The sequence below is a fragment of the Saccostrea echinata genome, unplaced genomic scaffold (assembly GCF_033153115.1).
Source record: "Saccostrea echinata isolate AGI-Se365-2 ecotype Australia unplaced genomic scaffold, CSIRO_AGI_Sech_v1 ptg000023l, whole genome shotgun sequence".
Lineage (NCBI taxonomy): Eukaryota > Metazoa > Mollusca > Bivalvia > Ostreida > Ostreidae > Saccostrea > Saccostrea echinata.
This window is the reverse complement of record NW_026889772.1, coordinates 9,269,408-9,295,000: the sequence shown is the minus strand read 5'-3', so window position 1 is coordinate 9,295,000 and position 25,593 is coordinate 9,269,408. Positions and strand designations below refer to the sequence as shown.

Sequence of the window (25,593 nt, the reverse complement as noted above, 5' to 3'; positions counted from 1 at the left end):
ATAGTCATACACATGTTCTATAAATAACATATGTTAAATAATGTTTTGCTCCGTGTTTATGACGTCACAATGTAAAAATGACGTCAATATGTAGGTCACTTGTGACAAAAAATGGTTGACTCAGTCGTACTCGAGCAACGAACGGCTCTAAAGTTTAACGTATATCTTGGAAATTCTTTTGCAGTAGAAGATGATAATTTGTACAAGGTTTATGAAGACAAAAGGATTACCAGACGTTCAATCATTAATTGGATGGATTGCTTTAGTGAAGGCAGGGAGATGGTTAAAAATGATGTTTGTTATGTTGCCCAGCGAAAGCAAGCCGGGGAAAATATGTGTCCTTAGCTGTGCAATTTGTTATGAAACATAGTCAAGTTACAATTAGAAAAATGGTTGAATATCTTAACAATACTATAATCGTTAAATCCCTAAAATATCGTTTACTTTAGACTTTAAACATATGAGATATGATAAAAAGAATGCACCCATTCTTTATCCACATTGGATAAAGGACGCTCCCGAGACAGAGAACTCGGGTTGTGATTGGTCACCATACTAATTGTGGGAAGGGATATCCTTATCCACCCATCCTATTGCCGAGATTTGGCCATTTCTGACAGATGGACTGTTCTTGTTATAAAAAATAATTTGCATGGTAAGAAATATAAGACTCGGAAAAATCTCTTAGCTTCTTTAAACAGACTGCTACGGAGCATGTCACGTGACTGCCTGGATCACGTGATTTGCGCATGGGCAGAACAATGGCAGATGTGCATTAAAATCGGAGAGGACTACTTTAAAAAATAATAAACACTGAAACCTCATTTTATGTCTTTTAAGGAAGTTATTCAATTAGTTCGCGAACTTTTTGATCACCCCTCGTATTTGTATTTATACGAAGCAGAATTTGTTCAAAATCTTTTACGTGAAAAGAAGAAAACACTTGTTGTTGCCTTCAGCTCGACATTTAGATATATCGATGACGTATTGTCAATTAACAATGATTATTTCCATTCTTATGTCGGCACGATATATCCCGGTGAGCTTGAGATAAAAGATACCACATAGTCTGACACATCTGTTTCATATTTGGATATTTTATTAGAAAAAGATGTTAATGGTAATCTAACAACAAAGCTTGATGATAAAATTTAATGACTTTAACTTTTCAATCGTCAACTTCCCTTACTTATGCAGCAATATACCCTTATCACCTGCATACGGGATTTATATCTCTCAGTTGAATAGAGAAAGCTCTACGTATGAACAATTTCTAAAACGAGGTAGGTTATTGACAAACAAGTTGATGAAACAAGAATATCAGTAGTCTCGTTTAAAGTCATCATTTCCTAAGTTCTATGGTCGATACAATGACCTTGTCAGCAAATACAATCTATCATTAAGTCAAATGCTGACTGACTTTTTTCATACTAATTGTTAGGCCATTATTTACACACTGAATTGTCCATGGATTTTCCCGTTATTTTCCGATCATGACAAGGAGCACACGGCGGGGGTGACCGGTTGGCAGGAGATGTTCACTCCTCCATTGCACCTGATCCCACCTTGACGTCATACATGTCCGTATTTGCTCTGATCCTATTTTGTAATGTTTAATTGACTTTGCAGCTCAAATACTATTCGTTATCTCCACATATTTCATGTTGTTAGGATAAATTTTACAAAAAAAAAATGTATACAAAGAATTCAATTTTCCTTTAAATCAATTGCCATTTTAGCTAATAAGAGAATGAAAACATATGCGTTGATACAAACAAAGTGAGAAGAAAAAAAAGAAAATATTTATTTTTATTTTATTTAAAACAACAGTAAAAATAAATCAAAATTTGCTTTTTGTAGAAAATCCTTCTAGAACCTAATCCTCTATGAAATCTGATTAACAGATGTGTACTTTATGACAGATAAAAACACCATGACAATTAATCAATTTTATCTTTAAAAAAAAAGTCTATATTCGAATTCTCTGATCTTCTGTCTTAGTTATCAAGTCCATCTAACAGTATCGTATCAGATCTAATAACCGAGTGCTGGGGGATCAATTTATAATACCTTTGATATTATATCAATCTACCTTATACATCTACACGGAAAAGAGCTAAAGTGCTTTGGAAATAACTAATTGAAAAGAAAAAGGTGTGTGTTTAGTACGTCTTATCTCTCTTACGTCTTTGCTTGTTTTGCTAACTGTGCAAAAGGTATATATATATATATATATATATATATATATATATATATATATATATATATATATATATATATATATATATATATATATATATAATGTGAATAAAAGAAATAAGAGGTATATTAACACATACATATTTATATTTTTTTTCTTTATTAATTGCAAACAAACAATAATATACTAACATTTAAACAGTATATAATATGACTATTTTGATTAAAGATTACAGTTGAAGAAAGAAATGCATGTATATTTTAATGATTTAAACAAAAAAATAACAATTAATAATTTTTACTATTTTTTAAACACTTTTTGAATTTGTACATTATCATAAGAAAATTCTGAAATATATTGATATGTATTTAATGCAGATTTAACAAAATTATACAAAGAATCTCTGGTACAATGTGAATTCGCAAGTCTACACTTCATTTTGTATTTGAAAATTTTCAGTGCAATGAAAGAAAGTGATATATTCATGCCCATAACAAAATCTGAGTTTTCATAAAAGCCTATTACAACATGTTTCCAACTAATCTTAAACCCGACAATTAAACTTAACTTAATCCATATACAACTTGAGTCGTTACAGTTAAATAAAAGATGCATAATATTTTCTATTTCTCCACAATTATCACAAAATTTTTGTACATTAGAATTCCATTTGCTCAAACTCAAATTATTGTTTAATAAATTATGCAATAACTTAAAGTTGAATTCTGCTACATACATATTTTCTTTATTTTAGATAGAAAAGAAAGATGTCGGACTCAAAATACTTACCTTTATTTGCGTTATATATTCTTTACAACCTCGTTGTGAATGTATACACAGCTCCATTAGCACAGTACACAAGGGGTTCTACTTTATCTATTCGTGGGGAGATGGAAGATAGCAAATTGGATCTTACAGTGGATTTACATCTGGATGTTAGGGAGGAAAACTCTACCCCTTCTCCTGTGCCAAACTTAAAGGGCATCAATCTTAAACTTCTCTGTACCTATGTGAAAAATTTGTAAGTAAAGTAATTAACTTACTTTACGTTATAAACAAGATACTTGACTTCAGGGTCACAACTGCATGGACATATTTAAATAGAAAACATGACAATATAATGCGATTCAACAAAAAAGAATACTCAATTTTTAAGTGAATGGAATTCTTTAAACTTTGCTTTATGAGTATCTGTAATTATGTTCCAGGCCCCTAGCAACGGTTTCAAAAGGTGGGGGGGGGGGGACAATTTCCTGAAGAAAAAAAAGATCTGACAAGCAAAAAAAAAAAAAAAAAAAAAACAAACAAACAAACAAAACAAAACCAAAACAAAAAACAAAACAAAACAAAGCAAACCAAAACAAAACAAAACAAACAAACAAAAAAAAAAAAAAAAAAAAAAACACTGACCAAAAGTGGGGAGGCACCTAATTTACTGTCAGCACTGACCTTACAACAACAACAAAAAAGTGAGGGAGTCAATATACATCTAGAAGAAAATTTAGTATAGCAAAATACTATAGTTAAAAAAAGGGGGCGGGCCTCCTCTGCCCCCCCCCCCCCCTCGGTTTTACCGGCCTGTGTTTTTTTTTCACAGCAATCTTCATCAATAAAAAAGTGATATCAATGGAATTTTTTTTTTTTGCAGATGTCAAAACCAGTATGACAGTTGGGGAAAATGAAGATGAAATATTATTCTCGACATTGCCTGGAATATTTCTGTTGTTATTTAGTAAATGCCTTACCATAATATCATTCATTTTTAAATTAAAAAAATGATGACTTTGGTTTTAATGAAAAAGCACAATATCACATTGCACCATTTAGTAAACATTGAATATAGCTAAATTACCGTATGAAATGGTATTTGATATGTCTAATTTGTTTGCATTTTTAGTTTAAAAATTTTAGAAGTACATGTAATATGGAGCACCTCAAAGAGCAACCCGCATCATTGCTAACTTTACGAAATTTGTATAAACAAAGATTTCTTTGTTTATCTGTCACCTAAAGATATTTGTTCTATGATACCAAGTTTAATTTTATGTATTCTCTCATCATTAAACTAAAAGAAATTACATTCCAATTCACTAATATACTTTGGATTAGGGTTATAATTCTAATATGAAATAAGAGAAATTGAAACATGCAACATTCAGCTACAAAAAACATGTTTAGAAATAACAGCTTTCGCCGCATGTGATCCAATTGTGAATGAAATGTGAAGAAAACAAAGAGTTATGCTCAAAGTCCAAGTAAACAAAACAAATTTAAAACAGAGAAAAAACGATTCAAAAGTCTTGAAGGGACTTCCCCCTATAATTGTGGTCATAGTCTCAACTGACTTGATGGTAATAAGATTTAAAGTTTTCTTGGTTTTTAAAAATAATGATTTAGATGTTTCATAGAGATATGGTGTACTACTGATTCTAAAAGTATTACAGATCATAACTCAGTTTCTGCGGATATCAAAAAGGAAAATTATGGTACATAATTAATTGATTGAAATGAAACTTTTCTTTTATTAAATACTTTTTAAGTGATGAATATATATATATATATATATATATATATATATATATATATATATATATATATATATATATATATATATATATATATACGCAAGAGACAAGGGACAAAATGTAACAGGAAAACATCTTTTTATATCAAATAAGATGAAGAAAAGAAATGATGAAGAAATGAACATAACAAGCCTATCCTATTTTATCGATTGGAAATATTTTATTAAGTTTAGAAAAAATCCATTCATTTCAAACAGAGCACACTTTGTACACCTGAACAGGTGTTCAATAGCAGTATATTTTTTACGCAAATTTACAGGTTTTTTCTGCGGGACTGACATATTTCGATAAAGTGGGTGAGTGATAAACTGAGTGAAATATTACGCAATTCATTCAAAGATTATATTGTTTTTTTTATTCAAAAGGCTCTAGCGACTTATATATTGTACAACATACTGACGATACATATGTATATGAAATCAAGATTTCCCTCCACGTGCCATTTTCAGTTAAAATTTAATTCATATTCGTTATAATCTGTCGGTTTCCCATAGGTATAAATTGCGCCCCATTATAAGCAGACCCATTTTTGTATTCATATGAAGCAGAATTTATTCAAAATCTTATACATGATAAGAAGAAAACACTTGCCATGGCTTTAAACTCGACAATTAGATACATCGAGGACGTATTATCAATTAACAATAGTTACTTCCATCCATATGTCGACTCGATATATCCCAGTGTATATTGTATATTTCACTAGAAAAAGACGTTAATGGTAACCTAACAAGCAAGTTTTATGATAAACTTGATGACGTCAACTTGACAATTTTGCAATTCTGAACTTCCCTTACTTAAGTAGCAATATCACCTGCATATGGGATTTATGTCTCTCAGTTGATTCGATACACAAGAGAATGTTCTACGTACGAACAATTTCTAAAACGGGGCAAGCTATTGACAAACAAGTTGACGAAACAAGAATCATTTAAAGAGTGTCATTTAAACAGTCTCATTCAAAGTCATCATTTTGCAAGTTCTATGGTCGATACAATTACCTTCTTATCAAATACAATCTATCATTTAGTCAAATGCTGACTGACTTTTTTCATATTAATTGTAAGGCCATTATTTGCATATTGATTGTCTACGGATCTTTTCTTTTTTCCGATCATGACAATGAGCACACGGCGGGCGTGAGCGGTCGGCAGGGGATGTTCACTCCTCCATGGCACCTGATCCCACCTCTGATGCTTTAAAAGGTCCATGTTTGCTTTGCTCTTGCTTTGTATTGTTTGAATGGACTTTTGAGCTTGAATACAGTTCGTTATCTCCATATATTTCATGACAAAGTTGAATCCATATTGGTTTTTAGTATAACTCTCAAGAAAGAGATGGTGGGTGGACTGTTAGTCCCCGAGGGTCTCTACAGCCCAGTAACCTAGTACTTCGGTACTAGCTTAAAAATACGGATATATATTTAAATCCTGTGGTAATATTTAGAAATTATTTCAAAAATAAGGATTATCTCCCCCATGCATAGCTCTGATCCTTCAAGGTATTTAGTTTTTGGCATCTTTTTCAGCTCTTCCAAGTCTTTTTTATTCAAATATTTTGGATTTCCAACGTTTCGGCTTGAGCATCGCTGAAGAGACATAATTTGTCGAAATCCGCATCTGGTGCATCAAAATACAGGTCTAGTGGTCAAGCACGACGACTGTATACCTTGGATGTCTTTTTGAACATGGCTCGAATCCTGGAATGGCTGGTTTATATACATCATAATTATTCTCATAAAATAATAAAAATATAGTGATATATCATGCAATAAAAAAAGACAATTCCGGTATGAATATGGCGTGTAAAACGTTGGATTATTATACTCTTTTGTTATTCCTATTCAAAATTTTTTTATTCTTTTTTTAAAACGTATCATTTCTATTCGATAAATGTTATTCCTTTTCTTATGCGAAAAAGTGTTATTTCTATGCGATAATTTATCATTCCTATTCGATAAGTTGTTATTCCTATTCAAAAACACGTGATTCCTATTCGATGAATTGTTATTTCTATGCGAAAACACGTGATTTCTATTCTATAATTTTTTCATTCCTATTCGATAATTTTGTCATTCTTATTCAATAATTAAATGATTTATATTCGATAAACATGTTTTTCCTATTGAAAAACATTTTTATTCGAAAACATATTCCTTTTCGATAATTTATTCTTATTCGATAAATTGATCATTCTTATGTGACGTTTTTTTCTTATTCTAATTCAATAATTGCATTCTGGGTAATATGAACTGAAGATTATCAAATAGGAATCATATGTTTTCGAACAGGAATGTTATGCTTTCGAATTATTCGAATAGAATTTGAACAGAAATTACAAGTTTATTACATATAAATCACATGATTATCGAATAAGACTGACAAAATTATTGAATAGGAATGACAAAATTATCGAAGAGGAATCACGTTTTAGAATATAAATGATATATTATCGAATAGGAAACACATGTTTTCTTTTGAATATGAATGGTATATTTTGGGATAGGAATCATATTTCTTCTAATGCAGTGTATTTACCTTGACCTTGCTGTAGGGAGAGGGCTAAAATAGGGTATGCCTGCTGCCTAATCCCATTCACTTCATGTGAATAAAATTATGTATAAATAAAAAAAATATTTCTTCTAATAGGATAACAATTTATCGAAATGACAAGTCATCGAATAGGAATCACTCTGTTTTTAATAGAAATAAAACTTATCGACTAGGAATCACATTTTATCGAATAGGAATGATATGTTTTATAATGAGATTAATACATCCTTTGATTAAGAATAACAAAAAGTATACTAATGCAACGTTTACACACCATATATGAAGTTCTTAAAAACAATGTTTTAATTTATATAACTTGTTACTGTGATCTCAAACTAATAAACGTAAGGATTTTATATAATTACAGGACGGAGTAATGAAAAATGAAGAATAGATTTAAATAATTGATGATGACACGTTTTGTTATAATCGTTATGAAGTGGCCCAGATCTGACTTGAAACAGTATTTACTATCATTCCAATAACAGCGTGTTAGTTTGCTTGATCGACCATTGTAAAATTTCAGAAAGTGATTACCATATTACTCATCGATTGGATGCTTCAATTCAATGAAATCAACACTATTTTGCATATGAAACGCGGAATTCAGCAATACTGTTGATAATACTGACCAATCATTGAATTATTGTTTAGTTGTAGTAATCAGCAACACGTAGTCAATCATAAGGCAATTTTCTGTCCCCCAAAAACACGTGTCATATTTGATAGTAAATTCACAGGAGAAGTTAATACAAATATAAGAAAATTTGAAACATGAAATTAGTAAGACTACTTTGCTACAATTATAGCTACGCAGGTTTGCAAGGAGAATCTTAAAAAAAAAAAACACTCGAGTTCTTGTTCCACATCTCCCGTTAAAAACACCAGTGATTTGTATTAAGCAACTTTATTTTCCATCACTATATCTTTAGACTGTATTTTCCTTGTATATTTAAGGTTAAATAACAAAAAGTATCTAAAAACTAATTATATATTGATTGCTATCGCAACATGACACTATGATTATAGGAAGTAAAGCTTTGCTGTCCACGTGTAATTTTTGTTTACGTTAACAATTTTTCAGCACGATTGGTCAGTATTGTCAGTGGTATTGCTGGGTTCTGTGTTTCATACGCGAAGTAGCATTGATTTCAGTGAAATCAAACATCCAATCGATGAGTAATATGGTAATCAATTTATGAAGTTTTACCACGCTTGTTCAAGCGAAATGACACGCCGTTATTGCAGTCCTTCTTGATATTGGGAATAATTACGAGTTTCTGCAACACTCTCCTTTTTCAGTTTCGAGCAATGTTGTCACCTTAGGGCAATGGTTAACGATAATCGGTCCTCTACTTTCTGGTTAGCGAATATCTTTAATCGAACAAATACCCTGAATAATTATTTTGTTTTTTACATTGTGTTGCTAATATCTAGATCTTGCTACCACGACGATTCATTTCTGATAGGATTATAATTGATATTCTCATTGTCACTTCTTTTTATTAGTTTAACTACTGCTAAATATTGACTATGTTAAAAGATTTAGCCAGAAAAAAAACTTTAAAATGTATCCATTCACTTGATTTGTACAATTTTTTTTAAATCACTCAGAAGTAATTTTGTCAACAAAGCTTTAATGCATAAAAGTTCATTTTTGGCAATATTTTAAGTACAGTAAACCACATGGACAGTAAAGAATGGATAAGAAAACATGTTATTTCACACAGTCTTAGCATTGTAATAAATAGTAAAAAATTAAATAATTTATGAGACAAACATAAAACAATAAATTAAAGGATATATACACGCAAAACAAAGCACCAAATGTTTGGCCAGAAGAATGCAACAATATATACTTGTATAGACTTTAACAATTAAATGGACAGTTCCAAGATTTTTTCCACCACACCATTACCTCATCAATGTACCGGTAAACGTAATTTTTTGGGATTTTCCGTTCAATCAGGCGATACGGCGGTGAATTTTTTTCTTAGCAGAATGCCACCAGTAAACAAAGCCGCCACTGATACCGCTGTTGCTGTTGTTGCTATGACGATTTTCCACGTGGTGCTTAGGCCTGTCTCGCTTTCATTGGAAGACTGAGGTTTCTTAAAAGATAAAGAAAAACCATCATTGCAGTTTTAAAAATTGATTAAATTGTCAGGTATACTCAAAATCTGACGTTTAATCAAGAATCTAAAAAAAAAAACAAGATTTGAATAGTAAAAAGTTAAGCATTTCTTCTTGAATGGTAAAAGATTATTTTTCCTGATACCCACATCTTCAATCATCTCGTTTTCTTCATTTTTATGAACGAAGCATTTATCATTTTTTTGCATTTGTTTTACACGTTTAAAATTCAATACCGATGTGGTAGTAGAAGTAGTAGTTGACTTCCCGGTAGTGTGTGATACACTCGTATTGGGTTGAGAACTTGCAGTGTTAGAAGCAGAACCGCTTGTCTGGCCATTTCTTGTGGTTGATTTAGTGGTTAATGAATCCGTTGTTAAGGAATCAGTTGTCATGGAGATAGATGTGGCATCAGTTGTTGTGGTTGGTGGTGGTGTCGTTGTACAAGTCCCAGGGGTCCACGACGGGTTAATTGGAACATTGCATTTACTTGTTGATTTCCAGTCCGCAAGTGTGATGTCTTCAGATACTCGACAACAATCAGCCCTGAAATGAAGAATTGAAATGCAAATTCCAAATACTATTTACTTCTACACACATTAATGTTCTTTGATAAGAAATGGTGAGTGCATGTGAATCATTAACAAATATATACTAGTATCTTCACGAGAGGTAAGTAAACATTATATAAATTTTGCATAAAAATGAGGGTGATTAAAAATTCACCCCCCCCCCCCCCCAAGAAAACCATTGTCAACCGGGACGCAACCGAGATTGACAATGGTTTTCTTGGGGGGAAATTCTCAACGTCACCCTCATTACATGCAATATTTAATATACTATACTATACTGATCGTTTTAAATAAGTACAACAGTGAAGTCAGATCCGTTTGTGCAGTCAATAGTTTTCGAAATATCATTAGTTGTCAAGCACAGTGGACTGTTGCTTCGTTCTATCACGCTGGAGGGCGTGGTTTCATCATTCAGAGAGTGATAGCCTTTTTTAACAAATGTGCCCCGGCGAATCAGTTTCAAATTATTCTTATGCAAGCATAATATTCTATATTACTGTTCTCTGATATAGATATATAACTATCTTCTGAGTCCTTATTTTTTTGTAATTTTCCTAGCCCCTTTATTTATGAAACTAAATGGACTTTTTCCCTAATTAAAAAAATATACTCCCATTGGTCACTTACACTAATTTTGCTTTTACGGTTCCTTGACTTAGAACAAGTCCTGCAATGAATGGATCGTACGAGAAGTTAACCGCCGTTCCCCCTGCTCCTCCATAAGATATCGTTTTAATGCCCTCACCAACATCAAAGATTTCCAACTCAGTTGTTATCAACGTCATGTTGCAATCGCACTGGGTAACAGAACTGCAACTTCCGGATACTTTGGTGATGTTGCAATCGGGGGGTGTGGTGTCAGGAGTCTAAGTTATGCCAAATCAAAACAACATATATATATATATATATATATATATATATATATATATATATATATATATATATATATATATATATATATATATATTAGGGATGGCAACGAATATTCGAACATTCGAATATTCATTCGATGAGTTGATATTCGAATATGAATATAAGATTCGAATATTCGGTGTTTTTCAGATTTCACAAAAAGAAGTACTGTGATTAATAAATTTTGATTAGAACAGTGCTGAAGTTATCCCTGTTTAATTTACTAGCGATCAATTTAATTCACTACTTTCTTATCTAATAAATCTACTAAATTACATGTATTTTGTTTTGAGTAAGGTGTTAAAGAATTGTACAAAAATGTTTTATGTATAATACAAAACGTACTTTCATAGTTTTTATTAGATACGATCGGATCTAGAATCGAGGACAACAAAATGAAATCTTAGAATGTCTAAAAGGCTTGAAGAGTATACTTATCAAAATAAAATTAATTGATCATTGAATGAATGTCCGATAGAATTAATCTGTAATTAATATTGTAAAAGGCTTAATTTCAGAATAAATGTGTAAATTACTTGATTATCTCGGGTTGTACATAATCCTGAATTTTATATTCATTATCGGGAAATTAGTTAATTACCTAGGAAAATTGTCTATGGAAATACTGCTTTACATTGTATCAAAGATTATAATCATATCTCTTTTCAGGCAGATAATTGTAATTTATTACACGTATTGAAATCTGAATAGTATACCATTACGACTATCTTGCCTTTTGTAAGACGACTGGTTCCTCAGTTGGAGCTACTATAAATACACACGTTTCATTTGTTAAAATTATACTTTTCTACATTTAAATCAATTATTTATTTCAAACATTGACAAATATCAAATGGAATTTCTTATTGTACACCTACAAAAGTCTTCATACAATTTTACTTCCAATATAAGTATACCTACGTTAAACCTTTCATGAGAGTCGGATGATGCATATTTAAAATAAAACAGATTCATTTATTTTATCGAATATTCGAATATATTCGAATACTTTCATTGAATATTCGAATATGAATTATTGACAAAATTGACATCCCTAATATATATATATATATATATATATATATATATATATATATATATATATATATATATATATATATATATATATATATATATATATATATATATGACCAAATTTATCATAGTAAAGAACAAAAATAAATCGTATGGACTGGTGGACTAGTCTACCTTATTACTGGGATCTTCTGTTGTTAGGGAAAATGTGGAATATTGAAAATTAGAATTCCCTGATGTTATTGGCTCTGCTGTTACAGTAACAAATCTAAAAAAAAAAACAAACAATAATAAGACATCAAATGATTTCATCTATTAATAAGATAATTGATTACAAATATTGATCATTAACTTCTGTGACATTACGTTGTGATTCCAGGTGTAGATCCTCCATGCAAGACAAACATGTCTGTGACATTTGCACCTGCTGCTAGTTGATGCGTCCTGTTGAAGGGACTTACACCAAATTGTTGACTATCTTTAATGGTGGCTACTATTTCCGCAATGCCTGCTCCTTGGTTAGTTATTGTGTACTGGATTATAAAGTTTCGTCCTGTGTATAAGGGGTCTGGAAAGATGATGACTCTGAACATCAGAGATTTAAACAAAAAATTCGTACCAGTCCCCATAACGTTTATTAAAAATATATTAAAAAATAACTAGGGTTTTAAAATGCATGTATTTTTTAACAGTTTGTTTGCTTAGTACTATTAATGTCATTATATCTCTACGAATTTTGACATACTTGGAAAAGGAAGAATCTCTAGTTTGACAAGCACAGGGGAGATAAGTTTAGTGTGAAGTCTTCTGAAGTGTGTGGCAAGCCCATCCTCTCCACTGATAGCTATTTGAAAGTCCTAAAAAGTCATATACACTTCTATTCTTAATATGTATTGTCAACTCTTTCAGTATCTAATTACTGATTGACAAGGATACAGTATCTGTATGTATTCTGTATTAATTACTTATTTTCTATAATTTCCTATCATCAAAATGATGAAGGTATAACATTCAATGAGGGAATTACGAAAGACAAGAATGAGACATTAACGTGGAACCTACCAGTGATGGGACAATGACGTTGCAGTGATACACCCCAATCTTGCGTCCGGGGTACGGTTGTAGTTTACTATTCGTCAAAGTTGTTCCCTTCTCATCCAGAAGAACTAAGTCTGAAACACCCGTGACGTTATCTGGTAAAGTTACCGTGACTAGAACAGTTACGTTGTCACCTGAAAATTAAAAGTAGGCTCATCAAACTGTAGTAATGGTAATGGTAGTAATGGTAAAAAATGAGATCCTTTCTAATTCAGAGCATATTAAGATTATGTGCATTGGGATTTGATACCGCATTATTATATTATGCGCAAAAAGTGCCCGTCAAACTTAAAGCATTTGTAAATACATAAGAGCAAAATTCAATGCAATAGGTTTCTCTGATATTCGTGGTCTCCTCGTTTATTTTGAATGTTCACAAGTAACCCTTTGTGTACTTTTAACCTTGTCTCATATTTCGATGAAAACTGAGGGGATTATAAGAGGGTAGTATATTGAATAGTAGCCGCAGATCTTTAGTCGCTGGTCTGAAAAATTGGGATAGACGACTAGAGAGCTATTCATTGGAAAAAAGTGTATATTTCGCGCACAAAAATGTTTCTCGATTTATTTCTCCGTACATATAAGTTGTCATTTCAAGAAATTACTAACCGTGTGTTCCTAACATTTTTTTTTACAAATTCCGCAACAAAACATCCTCTACAACAGTTTTAAATAACCCTCTAAGCCTGAAATTATGACCGTCGAAAATTTCGCCTCTGTATACGGACATTTTGGGTGACAAAGTAATTTGTAGTCCAATCGTTTTATAAGTTGCCATTGAATTAGGCTTTTACCAGGATGATTTTTTTTCAAATACAAAAAAATTAAAATTCTTTTAGCCAAATATAATGTAAATTGTATAATATTCATAAAGTAAAATATTTTTCACCGCTAATATGAAAATCTGAACAAATATAGTGGCGTGTACAAGATTGGTGCAACAAAAGTTCAATCGGAAATGTCAAATACTTCATAAATCAGGTAGATATGAAGGATTTGTCATGCCACCCAGAATAACAGAGTAAATACGCGAAATTTTCGACGATTTCAATTTCAGACCCAGGAAGGCTATTTAAAACGATTGTGGGGTATATATTTTTTTTTTGAATTATTAAAAGAATAGGTAAGGAACACATGGTCAATAATATCTAGAAAGGAGAAGTAAATAGAGAAATATGCACACTTTTTGTGCGCAATAAATATACACTTTTTTAATGGGTGGCTCTGTATATCTTCGCATGGTCGGGCCAACTTAAAAATTATGTTTGCTCGCCCTCTTCTGACTCAGGATGAGAAAATTGAGTTGGTAGGTAGGTGAGAGAATTTTTTTCAAAGAAAATTTCAAAAACAATTCTGAATTTTAAAAATCTATTTTCCAGAATGCATAAAAATAATTGCTTCCTGGAGTTTAAAAAAAGTTATGAATCGGGCCATTTTTACCCAGTCGGTCGGGAGAGGGCAAACAAACAATTTTTTAAAGATGGCCTCGTCCATCCCTTTTTTTTTTTTTTTTTTTAGATCAGCGAGCTACAAATCTGTAGCTAGTATAACTGGTAAATGGTAAATTTTCTTCGATTTTATTTTGGGCAATAATGAGGAAAAACGTCTATTGTGCTGTTTCATTTCTAGAACTTTTGTAAAGACACCCACCCACTAATGGCCTTCCTTCTATCTCTGTCAGAGCGTAACTGTTGGCATCAGACTTCATGAGCTGGGCCGTGAAATCTAATTCACTAACCGCCTTTACTTCGACCTTCCAGAATATATAAATATTTTTTTCGAGAGAATAAAGACCTGGTTTAGGATTCTGAAAGAAGAAACAAATTATTCATAATAAGTATAATTAATTTAAAGCCTGTGAAACCGTAACGGTAGCTCCGTCGGTAGAGCGCTCACTCCGTGATCGGAAGGTCGTGTGTTCGAATCACGACCGCGACTGATCTAAGTCGATAAAATAGGTAGCAACTGTTCCTTCGCCAAGCGTTTGGCACTTTGAAGTGAAAGTTGCGGTCCTTCGAATGAGACCTTAAGTACCGAGGCAGGCGCTTGCATAATAAAGATCCCTCACAACTCAATGGCACTAGGTCTAAATTTGAAGCCCTTCACCGGTGTGTGGTGACGTCTCTATATGAGTGAAAAATTCTTCAACGGGGCGTAAAACAACATACAATCAATGAATCAATCAATAAAGCATGTGAAAAGCCAATCATTTTCTTTTTTAAAAGATTTATCCATGTCACTGAACATAATTAGTTACTGTGCTCACTTACAATGATTTCCTTTATGGTCGTGGTGCCAGTATCTGTTTCTGTGACATTCGTTTGTCCATTAGATCCAGCAATCAATAAATTACCTAAAATGACAAAAAACAAGTGTTAAAATGATTTAACATATCTGTAGAAAACCAAAAAAGTATATTACCGTTGTGCATTTACCTGATCTTTATTGTTTTTTTTAACAAAAACATGAATACATTTAGATGCGTACATTATGTCCGCCAACGAACGAAAAGTTTCTGATACTTTTTCAAACCAATGAAAGCAAAAATAAACCCAAATATCGATACCATATTGATCTTTTAATCTGGCTGAAGGTAAAGTTGTGATTCCATCGATCTGAATGATCAGCTTGGTGACAGTAACATCAGATGGAATGGTCAAGGTGCTAAAACCTTCCTGTCCACCCGGGAAATCCAACTTTAAAATTTTTACCTCAGGGTCAAGAGAAGATGCCTAAATAAAATGACAATATTAATTAATAGTATGAAAGTAAAAATGTGTCACACGTTTTTAGCACTCAAATTCAATATCTAAATCATGCATATTTTGAAAACAGTAAATTTAAATGAGTTTAAAGTGATAATTGTAATCATTCTAGTTTCATAGTTCATTTTGAATTCGCAATCACTCACAATATTTAATAGATTTAATGATGCTGATCCGGTGTAGATTTGTCCCCCAGAATTACTAGCAATCTGCCGGAAGCTTAAAGGAACTGTGAAAGCGCTTCGTCCTCGGCGAGTGTCTGTAATATTTATGATAACAAGATTATTACGATATTGCTCAAGCTCGATACTTTGCAAATTTTAATTCAATTACAGAGACTTATACTTAAATATATTTGGTACAGTGAATATTACATTAATGGCTTCCCTCTCTGTTTTTATATTAAATATATCTTCTTCTAACGATGTTCATAAAGCTTACATGTACAACTTCATCTGATTCTTACCTTTCCCATAGCGATTGTAAAGATTTTGTCTAAAGGACGTTATTCGACGGTGACATGACCCCATAAGGTAAAAATTTATGACTATCTTCTTGGCTTCAATTTCATTTTTATGAAAACTTTTCTTATCAGGAGAGGAATCAGTGAAAACGAACATCCTTGACGACCTTGGAGCAACATCTGAAACTAAAAGACGGAAAACAGGTAACTTTAAAGATGCAAACTACATTCTTTAAGCAAAGAAAGATAGACCTGATTCTGTATTTTTTTCTTTAAGGTTTTTAAGACGATACGTTCCTCAAATATCTGTTATGTATATCCTCGTAATATATGAAAAATATTCAAAATTTTAATTACATTCTGATTTCTAAACCAGTTTCTAATTGTCCTTAAAAAATCCAAACACTAAAAAATTTGATATTTGCAAATTAATTTTTTTCCAAATGCATTATATAAGAAAACTACCCTCTGGTATCTTGCACAAATGCCTGGTAAGGCACCTCAATTTTTTGTGAATAAACATGTCAAAGTAGCAATACTTCAATGACAAAATCTCAAAAAAAATGTATGTATTATTGAGGAACGTATCGTCTGTCCTTAACCTATCCTTCTTTATTGCCTGTTGTTTAGATTTTTTTCTTTTTTTATTTCCTTCTCTACTCTTTGTTGATATATATTTGAAATTACCTTTAACGTACCTTTCTGTATTGTGTGTAGTATCGGTTTATGACAGTTCTGCTGTGATTCATATGTAATATTATCTACTGCCTTCAGCACACCAAAAAGGTTGGCATAATTTTCCATTTGAATGCTGCTGACTACAATTTGAAACGGAATGGATCGTTATCCGAATGACTGAGAGTTCTAACTTCAGCGTAATGACATTAGATGCAATGTAATTTTGATAATAAATCTGAGGATAAGAAAACAAAAATGGCTACTATTTAGAGTATGTTATATTGTGCTGTGATTAGAAAGGAAGGCAATAATGCAGAATAAATAAGTACCGACTTTGCCAACAGTTACCAGCATAAAGTGATAACTGGTCCGAGATGACATCATATCTTGTACTGCAGCCTGAATGACTTTCTTAATGGATTCAACCTCTCTTTTCATATCAGGAGACGTGTCTATGACAAATATCAAAGTTTGTTCTTTGATTGTTTCTAGAAGATTTTTGAGTTTCCACAAGCCGATATGTTTTATTAAACCATTTTCTGAAAGAAAAGGCATTCTCTTTATACGTGTACTTTGTTTGAGGAGTGTCTTGATTTACATTGACATTGCACTGCATAATAAAATCATTTCTAATAATATTTAGAGAGACAAAGTTTAATGCTGCAGTTTTGTATTGCTGAAAAATACAAAAGGTATGGTCTACGATCTAATTTTCAGGCCAATGTTATATTTTTAAAATCTCGATAGACAAACCTTTATCATTGAAAAAGTATCTTGTGTGTTCTATTGCGGCTAAAGCTGCGTCTTTGTGAAGGCTGTAATGAGGGGAATATTGTGGATCTGTTGTCTCTTTATTTATCCCTCCTCTCACCGTATGGTCCGTAGATGAACTGTAAGGGCCGCCATGCGAACATTTCCCTGACTTTACCTCCATTTCCGTTACTACCAGGATATCATTTCAGTGAAATTATTATATTTTACAATGCTTTATAAATGTAGTTGATGTATTTTGAAAGAGTGATTTTCTTGAGAAAGTGTTCATAAATTTAGACATATAAATCAACATACTATCATGCACAAAGCGTGCATATCAGTAAACGAACATTCTAAGAATTTACAATTACATCTACGAAAGATCTCGAATATGACAGATTTTGTCACCCGAGTAATTAAACTTGATGGTCAGTGCTTTTTTAAATTTCTATTACAGTTTTAGCATTAAGACTTTTACGTCTAATCATAATGAAAAATGTGCATGTTTTCAATTTATTTTACATCACATATTTTTATAAGAATTTTGAAAAGAAAGATTTCTTTTAGAAACACGACTATGGTCCACGTATTGTACTTCTCTTTGTAAGAGAGCAACATGTTTTTTTTTTTTCATATCCGAAGGCGTTCTTCTCATACATTCTCTTATTTTTTTTTTTTACAGCTAGAGCTGTCAATGTCGCAAAACTGTAATTTGTATACATCGTAATTTTATTTAAACATTTCCCCCCCTTTTTTTTTAATGAAGTCTGGTGTTTTAGAAATTGTCTAAGTATCAGAATCACTAGCTATGTAGCTTTGAATAAGAAATACATTTAGAGTGTCAAGTACTCATTCCTATTGAAATATATGCAAAAATTACGGATCGTCTCTCATTGAGCAATTTTTTTTTAAATTGCTAGGTAAATAAATAACTACGGTGTATATTAATTACACATTTTTTGTCCTTTTGATGTAATATTAGAAATTGTCAGTAAAGTGGAGCAAAAAACAATGATTAATCAAATATTGAAGAGGTTGCTAAAACAAAACTGACTGTATTTTCAAGTTGCTATTAAAATTATCACCTGTCCCGCTAGAACTGTCGATTTCTGAGCGATAACCACTGGTGAGGACCATCCCGTTATCTATCAAATTGTCAGCACAGCCATCCAAGTCCTCCTGAGTACTGGGAGAAAGGGCAGAATTTGACGTCACATAATTTTAAGATAAATTGTGCGTCGGTGTGTAAACTAACAAATCAAATACTCTTAATTTGCGTCTACTTCAGTTTAAACTACAGACTGCTTGCTCTACCCTTACTTTTCCTCTTGTAGGATAAAGAGTGATTAAAAGGGTCCAAAATCAAATGGAACATGTCTTTATAGTAGTATAAACTTAAAGAGATATAGTTTTGAACATTTTGAGTGGTTGAGCACATCTCTTGTTGGAGCTAAATGTCCTTGTTGATCTACTACTCTTACCTACAACTTAAACACGTATTCATGTCGGTCGTGGCAACAGGAAGTAGCTGCTTTCCGGGTAATCCTTTAAAGAAATTTCCAAAGATTTATTGCTATTTGTTGATGCATACTTCTGGTGTATGGGGGAGGGGGATTATTTATTTTTTGTTAGAAAAAGAACTTTATTTAATTATCAATTGCACAAACTTCATATGACATTAACATTTTTGCTTATATCTTTAGGATAATTAAAAAGGTATCACATGGAACATTCATAAATGTACACTTGGTAAAAGTTAAATACTTTTGTTATTCAGTCTTTCGTGCAGTGAAAGTGCAGATTACAGAAAACTTTCATATATTTTAACCATTCAGGGGATAGTTTACATCCTATCAATGAAGGGAAATTGAGGCACCTTAAGTACACGGAGGATTTGCTGACTTAATCCTGATATATTTGATACTTACCTAAATCTGTGTAAATAGTCTGTCCATTGAGCTCTATCCAGTTCGTGTTACTGTAGAAGCTCTGCAGAAGGTGCAGGCAATAGCTGACATATTTCCTCGCCGCCGTGTAGTCCGGGACAGACAATCCTAGTAAATCCAAGACCAATTGTCGATAGCGTTTCAGCTTATGGTTGGCTTGAAAGTAGCAACATAATCCATTAAAAGATATTTTGCTCATTTAATTGTTTCTCTGAATTTTAATTTGTGGTTTTCTACGGAAAAGTACATTTTATAGCCTCTGAGAGTCACCAGTGGTCTCTCACTGGATACTTCATATTTGACTTTAAAAAATATTTTGCTTCTAAAATTTTTATATGCATGTATGAATACATTTTTAAAAATAGGTCTTTGGCTATTTTTGTAGTGATTTGACAGAATTATTGAGAGTATCTATCTGTTTATGTCTTTTGCGGTTTTTAATTTTTGGTATTACTTTGTTTGCTTGAATGTAATTTTGTATTGTATTTTATATTGCTTCCTACTGTTTTAGAAACATTTTTTAATGCTAGTTATAACAAAATCAGGAAAAGAACAAAATTTAATATATTTAAAATAAATCTGATTTATATTCAATAATGCGTTAATATATTATCTAACTTTCTGTTGCGTGTTGCGTATGTTTTTTTTTTCTTTCTTAAAATATACCAAACTATTTAAAAAAAACATTGTTTATTGATTGAAAAAGTTCCACACCTGTCTTCATAAATGGATAGCGAGGTGCGTTTTCATTTGAAAATTAATCAATTTTAATTTGAATATTGAGAAAAGTTTTAATGCACAATGGAAAGGCATCAGTGGTTACTAAAACAGTGGACCTTATTTCTTTAATTTTGCATTTCAGCATAAACTGATCATATGTGAAAATATGTCAGGTTAATTTGCTACAAGAATATTTATATCTGAAAAAAAAATGGTGCATTGTGCATTTAACCATATTTTCTTACATAAAAGAATATAAGGCATAATACATAAAGAAGACTAATTAATGTTATTAAAAAAACTATTTATGTATTTAAACAGATATGTAAACATCTGTATTACATGTATTTATACAGAGTACACGCCAATATTTTTCATAACAATTAACCTTATATATTCTATTTTTTTGTAAAATATAACCCTCAGATACAATATAAAGTGATCTTACCTTCAATTATGTTTTCATTGCTAAAATGCCATTCTGGTTTACTAAGGTGTTTCCTATGTATATCATTTATAAAATTCACAATTTCACGTACTGTATGTTGTGGCAAGGGCCCTAAAATACACATATATTCAGTATTAAAATATTTGAATCAGAATTAAAGCAATGACTTATTTTGACTTAAAGATAAAGTTCAATTACAGAGTATAAGGTATGAATTCACTTTTTCAGAGTTAACATTGCTCTTGTATTTTTATTGGCTATAATTCCAATACACTATAACCAGATGCTATCTTTGTCGACAATCAATCAATCTCCTGATTTATGTAAGAGAAAAAGAAAACATTTAATTCCTTTGATATTTAGCAAACTTGAAATGACCAAAGGGTCCATTTATATATATACTATTTGAATATACACTATAATATGTCAAATTGACACTATAATATGGTGAATTGACACTATGATATGGTGAATTGACACTATAATATGGTGAATTGACACTATAATATGGTGAATAAACACTATGTTATGGTGAATTGACACTATAATATGGTGAATTGACACTATAATATGGTGAATTGACACTATAATATGGTGAATAAACACTATGATATGGTGAATTGACACTATAATATGGTGAATTGACACTATAATATGGTGAATAAACACTATGATATGGTGAACATACAATATAATCAATAAACACTGCAAATCCTGAAGAAACACTACAATCTATGGTGAATAAACAACATCAGGGGAAATGTAGATAATTGATTTTGTAAGGAGTGACACGTTAATTATTATTTCATTTTACACTTTTTAAACCGCTGCACAAATTCTTAACAGTATTTTTGCATATTTAATCACAATTAAAAGAAACATTCTAATCTCTTACCCTGATCCTTTGTCATTTGGTAAATTTCAAAATATATTAATTATTTTCTTTTAAAAATATTTTTGAATATGAGATTTACTTTAAATTAGTGCATATCATTCAGTTAGTAAAAGTCAAGAAAAATAAGAACAATCATTTACAGATACATTGTATTGTACATGGCCGTAGGAACCGGGGGGGGGGCGTGCCCCCCCCCCCCCAATAATTTTGCCGATATATAGAATACTATAGAAAACATAGCTACTACATGCTTGTGCCCCCTCAATAATAACGTCTGATGACCTTTTTTTTTTTTTTTTTTTTTTTTGCTTGTCAAGGAATTTTGGTAGTCGATAGTGCCCCCTCAACTGAAAATGTAAGGTTGTGCCCCCTCAAAGTGAAATTGCTTCCAACGGGCCTGTTGTATGGTTGAAAATGAAATGTTCCTCGACTTTCATGGATTTTATTCACTGTCAAGTTCGGCTTAAAAAGCTGTTAAAGTAAGATTTTATGCCCTTTTTGATTCGATCAAGGTTTTTTTTCCCCTAATATGAACAGGAAATAGCTATAGATGTGTTATAAAGGACACTTTTAAGGGAAAGCTAATCGTGAAAAACGTTGATTCATTCACTTCGAATAGGGATTTCCGGAAAAGGTGCTAAATTCATCGAGTGGGTATTTTTTCAAAAACCACAAGTACATTTAAATCTCACTTGGTGACAGAATATATGTATTTGATGATAATAAATTTGATTTTCTCTCCTTAGTTATCCCTTTTTTAATTCATGAACTGTTATGAAATATTCTAGTCCCATTCTTTGCTATTTACTTTATTGAAAACGAACGTCAATTCAGAAAACAGTTTTAGAAAAAATTTTGGTCCATATACCAAAATATGTCTACGGATGAGCATTTTGTAGATTTTCTTCTAATACTATGGTAAATAAGATACAATTAGTTAGAACTGTTCAAACATCTATCTACTTGTAGATATAATGCTTAGAAATTAGGTAATACTTTAATCGAGAGGGGAAAGAGTGTAAAAGGATTTTTGACTTCATGGGGAATCAATTTAAACTCAACAGCAATGGCATTTATAAAAATATTGTCATTTTTTCAAAGGACGCTATTTTCGTGTAACTTTAAGATTTCGTTATCAAAATGGACAATATAGAAACCAAAACTACACAGATACGAACCCAAAGCAATTTAGTACACAAGAGACGTTTTATCTTAAATATTTTCCCTAAATTATTTGCCTCCCTTGTACGAAGGGTTATGTTTGCCGCCTTGTTTGTCTGGTCCATGTACATTTTATTGAATCTATTTGACATTGTTTTTATTTCCAATCTACAAGGTACTTCAGTTGTCTTTGCCGATAGTGAAACACGGCAAGGCTTAACAGTGAATAAAATCCAGTTCCCTTTTAAAGAATGAATCACGCACTTAATGTTCTATACAACATGCAATTACATGTCTATATGCGTAAATAAAAGTTTAGAGTCGTTTTACGATATTTACGAATATCTTAGAAATATTGCTTTTCCAGTATTGTAATGTTTATGTGCAGCAACATCATTTAAATAGAACCCCCCCCCCCCACCATTTCTATTCACATGCTTAATGGTAACTATGCTTAGAGTGTTTATATCATTTCCACTCACTTAAATCTCGGCAGATTTAAAAAAAAATGTTTAAATCTCCCCTTTTCATTCAGATCCCTGAGTCTGAGACTATAGACAAGGATGTTTTTTTAAATATTGCTGTGAATTTAATCCAGTTTTATCTAATTTGTAGTTGACTTTTGTACAGTCGAGATTTGCAATATTGCTTCACGTCACTTGAAGAGGGTTTTATTGGTTATTATGATCTTTTCGTGCATCAGAGTTTGTCTTACATTGATGTTTAGGACGTTCATCGGATTATAAATATCTCTAATGTGTATATATTGCTTAACCTTGGGAAACGGTGACGAAAGAATTCCTTTGTTTGGAAAAGAAATATATGGTGGTAGAAATATTTATTTCCTTAAACGTATAAAGGTGAAAGAGCAAGCTTTGTTTAACAAACAGTAACATATATAAAATAATGCAATTATCAATGCCCATTAAAAATTTCTTTTATTCGTTAAGACAGCACACTTGTAGAAATATATATATATATATATATATATATATATATATATATATATATATATATATATATATATATATATATATAAACCCATCATATACTGACGCTATAGCTTTTATGATCGTTTTTGCTTACATAATTACGTCATACATTACTGTGAAGTCTTTTAGCCTCGGTGACTCTATGTCCATTCAGCGTTAATTGCCACATCAATTCGAAAACCGATAACGTCCATGTTTGGATTTTATACAGAAGAATATAACAAAACAGAGAAAGTCTCAACCATTTAAGGATGTTTCTGTATCATTGTTTGCTTGAAATATTAAATACAATCCTATATACTTAAATACACTTAACATTAATATTCATTCCATCTAATCTTCGATCCAAAATAGTTAATAATCATATTCCATATTTCCAATGAGCAAAACAAAACAAAACAAATCACTTTTGATCAACCCTAACCCATTTCCAGAGGTCCGGTAATCCTAATGTTCTTGATACTTTTCAAATAATCATGTAATTGCCCAGATCTTAATATATTAACTTCTAACTGTGCATGTATAAATAAAGAGACAAATAGCTCTATCTGGGCAATTTCAGATTAACAGAAAAAGACGAAAATTCCGAGGCATATTTTGCTGATCTCTATATTCCTTGTTTATAATCTGAATTTTGCATTGGATTTTTTTTTATCGTTACCTCAAACACCGTGGCAAACAATCGAAACAAATTTCAAAACAATGAAGTTCAGGATGTCAGACAAGAAATATTTTAAGAAGTCGAAAATCTGTTTTTCTAATTTGAAAGCCATATTTTACCTCGACTATTTTGTCTAGAAAAGCCGCTGAAGGATTGATTCCATAATTCTTGAAAAACCTGTAACACCCCTTGCTCTGTAATGGTTTCGTGTGTATAGTCCTCATTTGACAAAAATGGCACAAGAACGTTTGGATAAAAAGCCTTCACACCCATAAGCAGGGACACCATTATCCAAGACAATACTGTATGGAATCTCATTTTGGTAACTGATATATACCTAATTGTACGAAAGTCGAAAAACCAACTTCTTTAATCCAGAATAGGAGAAAAAATGTAAAACTTCGAAAGAAATTTTCCTTTTATGATAAAATTCACAGGTATTTCTTATGCTGCTGTAAAAAAAATATTATGTAATCATTTACAATCCGTCAGTCAAAATTAGCCTTTTTGACATCTTAGGCTCTTTCGTGTTATCTCTTCTTGGTTTCAAATGTATTGCAGAATTGTTGATTCTTCCGAAAACTGCAAAAACTAGTGGATCACTTTCTAATGGCCCGCCCATATCTACATCACGTGATGATAGGTAATGGATTTCTCTAGTCTTGAATGGAAATATATTATTAAAACAAACACAAAAGTGGTCGTTATCAAATTATCATCATCTATCATTTTCTCAGCAGAGACACGTACACCAGTTTCAGGTTAAAGATAAAAATATTTTGACAAATAACGAGAAATATTTGTGAAAAGTAAATTCTCTTGTCAAACAAATAGAGGAATGTTGTTAAAACAAAAGGACCAAACTTGTGATGTTTGTTATTCAAATTTATTTCCAAAGAACTGGTGTGATCAAAATTAAATTAGGTATTTATCTGTTCAATTTGTCTTGTTAAGATCGATTTGACACAAGGAAAGTCATGATCTAGTAGGGAAAATCTAGTGGAGGTAATTCTGAAGATATCGA

The 25,593-nt window shown here is 31.5% G+C and overlaps 1 protein-coding gene across 1 annotated transcript; it reads right to left on the bottom strand.

Moving 5' to 3' along the window:
- Nucleotides 1-9,298: 9,298 nt before the first annotated feature.
- Nucleotides 9,299-24,887, bottom strand: LOC133191156 (von Willebrand factor A domain-containing protein 7-like). Its single transcript, XM_061326865.1, has 20 exons — nucleotides 24,689-24,887; nucleotides 20,861-20,971; nucleotides 19,675-19,848; nucleotides 19,228-19,291; nucleotides 18,832-18,932; nucleotides 17,747-17,935; nucleotides 17,323-17,532; nucleotides 17,014-17,133; nucleotides 16,319-16,501; nucleotides 15,999-16,111; nucleotides 15,654-15,819; nucleotides 15,358-15,440; nucleotides 14,738-14,894; nucleotides 13,052-13,221; nucleotides 12,735-12,846; nucleotides 12,356-12,557; nucleotides 12,164-12,257; nucleotides 10,670-10,908; nucleotides 9,689-10,016; nucleotides 9,299-9,439 (listed from the first exon to the last, which is right to left on the bottom strand). Exons 1-20 carry the CDS (start codon nucleotides 24,885-24,887, stop codon nucleotides 9,299-9,301), a joined length of 3,156 nt encoding a protein of 1,051 aa, XP_061182849.1.
- Nucleotides 24,888-25,593: the final 706 nt, after the last annotated feature.